This window comes from Mus pahari, chromosome 6, assembly GCF_900095145.1.
Source record: "Mus pahari chromosome 6, PAHARI_EIJ_v1.1, whole genome shotgun sequence".
Lineage (NCBI taxonomy): Eukaryota > Metazoa > Chordata > Mammalia > Rodentia > Muridae > Mus > Mus pahari.
Window position 1 is genome coordinate 49484770 of NC_034595.1, and position 5641 is coordinate 49490410.

Consider the following 5641-nt stretch of genomic DNA (forward strand, 5'->3'; position numbering starts at 1 on the left):
AATGGGGTACAGAGCTAAACAAATAATTCTCAACTGAGGAATACTGAATGGCTGAGAAACACCTGAAAAAAAATGTTCAATATCCTTAATCATCAGGGAAATGCAAATCAAAACAACCTTGAGATTCCACCTCACACCAGTCAGAATGGCTAAGATCAAAAATTCAGGTGACAGCAGATGCTGATGAGGATGTGGAGAAAGTATGCCACTTTTTTTATTTTTAAAGTGGCATACTTTTTTTTTTTAAATAAAACCTGGATATATATATATATATATATATATATATATATATATATGCATTATATATGTATATACACATGTATATATGTATATATATACACATGTATATATGTATATATATACATGTGTATATACATACATATATATACACACCTATACACACACATCTATCTATCTATCTATCTCTCTCTATATATACAAACATATATATAAATACTTTTCTAAATGAAGTCCGTCCTTCCTTCCTTCCTTCCTTCCTTCCTTCCTTCCTTCCTTCCTTCTTGCCTGGAACTCAAGGGAAACTTTCTGTCTTGGAAGCCTTTCTTTCTTTCATAAGCTTTTCTTTACTTGGTAAAGGAAAAGTGCCTCTGTCTTGTTTCCCAGCCAGTCTGCCTGGGACTCCATTGGTTCTCAGACTGTTTGCTGACACTTTAAGATAAAGGGCTCTGTTAAAGTGTATTTGCTAAGAGGACTCCAGCCTGGGAGCCTTCGGAAGCTGAAGGAGAGAGTCATATGCTGTGACTTTTTTTGAATTTTCTCTTGAGCATACTCTGGCTTACTCATCATTTCAGTGACTTGTGAGAATTGACATTTGCAGGAGTTTCTCTATGAAAAAGAGTGTAAACTACTCAGGTGCGTACGTCATTGGAGAGAGAAAGAGAGAGAGAGAGAGAGAGAGAGAGAGAGAGAGAGAGAGAGAGAGAGAGAGAGACACTTAGAAATAGAAATTCTGGGGAAAGAGGATGTAAATTAAATGCACACATCTACGTCTGTCCTTCTAAAAGATCATGTAGATTTGTCCTCTCCACCTTCTTATCGGAGACATCCGCAATCCAGGCTCATGTTATTCTCTGATGAACTAGAACATGCCAGGCTGACATTCAGCTATAGCAATGGCACCCTACAGTTTTGAGCTTGCATTCTTTGCTTTGTTGATCTTGCTAGATTAATGGCCATCAGACTGGTGGTTTGGGGCTCTGTGCTGGTATGGAGAAGGATGGTGCCATGCTGGGTGTCCTGTTTGTGTAGCTGCCTGTTTACTGTTGCCAGAGCTGTGCAGTTCTGATGCTGGTGCATGAGAAGTGTTTCTGAGATGCCCTGTTCACAGGTCTTTGCGGGAATTTTCACACTAGGGAACACTTTTGTGAACCACTTGGACCTTTACCAATGCTGATGACAGACTTGTTAGTTCTGTTGTTGACACATATCCCTTGTAGTCTAACCTGGCCTTGAATTCCTCATTCTCCTGTCCTGTCCTCCCAAGTGTTGGGATTATAGTCACGCACTACTTGTAATGTGTTTTATGTGGTACTAGGGATGGGACCTGAGACATCCTGCGTAGTCATGGACTCTGCCACCTGGACCACACCTCTGCCTCCCATCCCCAGCAGAGTAGTTTCGGGGTTCATCCTTACAGTTGTGTGAGCGACTTCCCTCCAGTGTTATATTTATATAACGTTTATTAGTTTATTCCACTTGCCTGTAATTGGGCATCTGAGTATTCCTACTTGGGGCCTTTTACAAATAGTACTGTGTACTCTCACATATGGGTCATATTTTCATTTCTCTTGGTAAATGTTTCTAAGCAGGAGTGGGTTATATAATTAGTACTTTTTAACTTTATAAGAAACTACTTATGATGCCAGGTGGTGGTGGCGCACATCTTAATACTGGTGCTCACTAGGCAGAGGCAGACAGATATGTATGAGATCGAGGCCAGCCTGGTCTAAACAGGGAGTTCTAAGACAGCCAGGGCTACACAGAGAAACCCTGTCTCAAAAAACAAAAGCACAAGAAAAAAGAAGAAAAAAAAGAAACTACTTATGATTTAAACTATAAAAATTCAGTAAAAATAAAGTATCAAGTACTTTCCCTAAGTGACTTTGTCATTTTATTTCTGTTCTGGCCTGATGTGCCTTTCAGCCTTTCCAACACTCACTCTGGTCTTGTTAAAATTTCCTCATCTGAGTGGACACGCGTTAGTGCCTTATTGTGGCTTTAGTTTGCATTTCACCCAGTACAGTCTTAATAAAGCATGTTCTTGAAGTTTGCTTTGGTTTCCCCATAGGACTGCAGACATCTGTAATGAAAGTTAATTTTTCCCTTTAGGCTTTTTGCAAGTGATTGAAAGGAATAGCCCAAAATGCCTGAAAACCCTGCTGCAGGTATAGAAGCCATATATTTTTATTGTTGTTATGTAATGATTCAAAAATGGATTGCAAGATGGTGTCTGACTTGAGCTCTGATCACCTTTCTCCAACCAAGAGAAAATGCAGGTCCTGCAGGTCCTGGATCGCCTGAGAGGGAAGCTGCAGGAGAAGGGAGACACGACGCAGAACGAGAAGCTGTCTGCGTTTTATGAGACGCTGAAGAGCCCTCTCTTCAACCAGATCCTTACACTGCAGCAGTCCATCAAGCAGCTGAAGGGACAGGTAAGTTGCTCAGCCGGCCTTGCCTGGGTGGATTCCGATCAGCAGGAATACAGGAGGAGCCGGGAGGATTGTGACTCTTAGTTTAGCAAAGGCCATGTGGGGCCTGAAAGCTGTGGATAGCATCTATGGATGGTATAAATATTGATGAAGTTTATGTTAGGCTATGGGATGTGATAAATTAGTAAAAATCAAATGCTTTAGAGTCTCAACATTTTCTTCAAAGTTACAAAATAGCTTCAACTTCCCTCCTTCCTTCCTTTCTTCCTTCCACCCACCCACCCATCCATCCATCCATCCATCTATCTACCCTTCCTTCCTTCCTTCCTTCCTTCCTTCCTTCCTTCCTTCCTTCCTTCCTTCCTTCCATAGTGTTGAGTTTGAGTCGAGGCTTTGTGTATGCTGGAACTCTACCTACCACTTTGCTCCATTCTCAGCTCTTGGCATTTATTATCTATTCATTTACAATTTTTGTTACATTTTATTTTGTGTGTATATACATACATACACACACACACACATACATACTATATATATATATATGTGTGTGTGTGTGTGTGTATGTATTATGTGTGTGTGTGTGTGTGTGTGTGTGTGTAAATGTAAATTGGTTCCCTCCTTATGCAATGAGTGTCCCGGAGATCCAACTTAGGCCATCAGGCTTGGCAGCAAGTACCTTTATCTTCTGAATCATCTTGCCTTTTCTCTCTCTCCTTGTTAAAAAACAAGTGTACTAATTGATCTTCATGTGTATATGCTGTGTGTGTGTGTGTGTGTGTGTGTGTGTGTGTGTGTGTGAGGGTCCATGTGAAGTATATGCTGTGTGTTTGTGTGTGTTTGAGGGTCCATGTGGAGTCTATGCTGTGTGTGTGTGTCTGTGTGAGGGTCCATGTGGAGTCTGTGCTGTGTGTTTGTGTGTGTGGGGGAGGGTCCATGTGGAGTCTATGCTGCGTGTTTGTGTGTATGTGGGAGGGTCCATGTGGAGTCTATGCTGTGTGTGTGTGTGTATGTAGGAGGGTCCATGTGGAGTCTATGCTGTGTGTGTATGTGTGTGTGTGTATGTGTATAGGAGGGTCCATGTGGAGTCTATGCTGTGTGTGTGTGTAGGAGGGTCCATGTGGAGTCTATGCTGTGTGTGTGTGTGTGCGCGCGTGCGTGTGTGTGTGTGTGTGTGTGCGCGCGTGCGTGTGTGTGTGTGTGTGTGTGTGTGTGTGTGCGCGCGCGCGCGCGTGTGTGTGTGGGGGGTCCCCGTGGAGGCTGAGGATACTTTCAGGTATTGTCGCTCACCTTCTACCTCTACATGGGTTCCAAAACTCAGAGCTCAGCTTATTAGGATTGTGTAGCAAGCACCTTCACTCAGAGTCCTCTCCTGGCCCTTGCCATTTATTAATTGATAGAGTGCCTTATATTAATTCTTTGACAGTTTCACTTGAGGAAACAATGTATCTTGAACACATTTCCTCCAGCTTCTGCCCCCTTTCCCAGGTACTTCTGCTATATTTGCTCCCTGCTTCATCCACATCTTTTTTTTTAAACTCATTGAGTCCAGTTAATGCTGCCTGTTAGAATGTTGACTGATCTTAACTTGATCTTGTTTAGCTTTGACATTTATTCTTTTTTAAAACATTAATTTTTATTATTAATCACTTATTTAAGACAGGGTCTTACTGTGTAGCCCTGGCTGTCCTGGAACTCACAGAGCTCCACCTGGCTATTCCTCCAAAGTGCTAGGATTGAAGATGTGTGCTGCTATGCCAGGCCCTTTTTATTTGTTGAGAATTTCTTACATAAATACTCAATTTATCAGAGTTCTACCTTACACTCTGACCCTCCCAACCTCTTCCGTGTCCCCCATTTACTTCCTCTAAACTTCATGACCTCTTTTTAAATTATTACGTATACATTGCTATACATACATATATGTATACGGAAATGCAGCCTGCTGAGCCCGTTTAGTGTCGCTCATAATTATATGGGTTTAGGGATGGCCACTTGGGAGTTGATGGCCTATGGAGGCTGTCTCTTCGGAAGACTGAGTCTCCCTTTGCAGCCATTAACTGGCTGGGATTCATCTGGGGGGGCGGGAGGCTCTGACGTTTACCCTATCTATGTTGGGACTCAGCTGGCGGTGTCATTATGTAGATCTTGTTTAGTGACTACATTGTAAGGATTCAGTGGATACAGCTCTTTGTCATACATAAAAGGCACTATCTTCACATTTTTTAAAAGGTATGTGTGGATACTTTATTATATTTTATAGATCTGTACATCTTGTGTGTGCCTGATGCTTGTGGAGACCAGAAGAGGGTTTTGGATTTCCTAGAATAGTTACAGAAGGTTGTGAACCACCATGTGTGTGCTGGGAATTGAACCCAGATCTATTGGAAGAGTAGCAAGTGCTCTTAACCCGGGAGACACCGTTCTAGTCCCCTTGACATTTGTTATTAGTGTTGCTTTTGATCTGCTATGTTAGCATTTGTATCAGCTAATATTTAAAAAAAAAAAAAAAAACCTGCTTCTCATAATGCTAGGATGTTTGTCTTTAGATCTTTAAGTGGCCTTGTGATTTACTTGTCATTAGAATTATACAAGGATGCTGTGTGCCTCAGCTTTCATAGTCATCAAGTGGGATAGTGAATGACATTGATTGGGCTATTACAAAAGATTCAGTGAGATAATATGAGCTACATGCAGGAATCTTGGTCTAGTACCTTGTTCTTAATTGTTCTTGTTGTTGATTAAGCTGGGCAGTGGTGGCGCATGCCTTTAATCCCAGCACTTGGGAGGCAGAGGCAGGCGGATTTCTGTAGAGTGAGTTCCAGGCCAGCCAGGACTACACAGAGAAACTCTGTCTCAAAAAACCAAAAAAAAAAAAAAAAAAAAAAAAAAAAAAAGAAAGAAACAAACCTTGATTAAACACTGTTGTTGTGACTGCTGTAACCTTGATTAAACACTGTTGTTGTGACTGCTGT

The 5641-nt window shown here is 41.7% G+C and overlaps 1 protein-coding gene across 3 annotated transcripts in view; it reads left to right on the forward strand.

Moving 5' to 3' along the window:
- Patj (PATJ crumbs cell polarity complex component) overlaps positions 1-5641 on the forward strand; it is a 312739-nt gene that overhangs the window by 7523 nt on the left and 299575 nt on the right. For all 3 annotated transcript variants that reach the window (XM_021200048.2, XM_029539757.1, XM_029539756.1), the window contains exons 2-3: positions 2350-2405; positions 2506-2672. In XM_021200048.2, the coding sequence (XP_021055707.1) occupies positions 2384-2405; positions 2506-2672 (189 nt within the window). In that variant the 5' untranslated portion in view covers positions 2350-2383. The remainder of the gene's footprint in view (positions 1-2349; positions 2406-2505; positions 2673-5641) is intronic.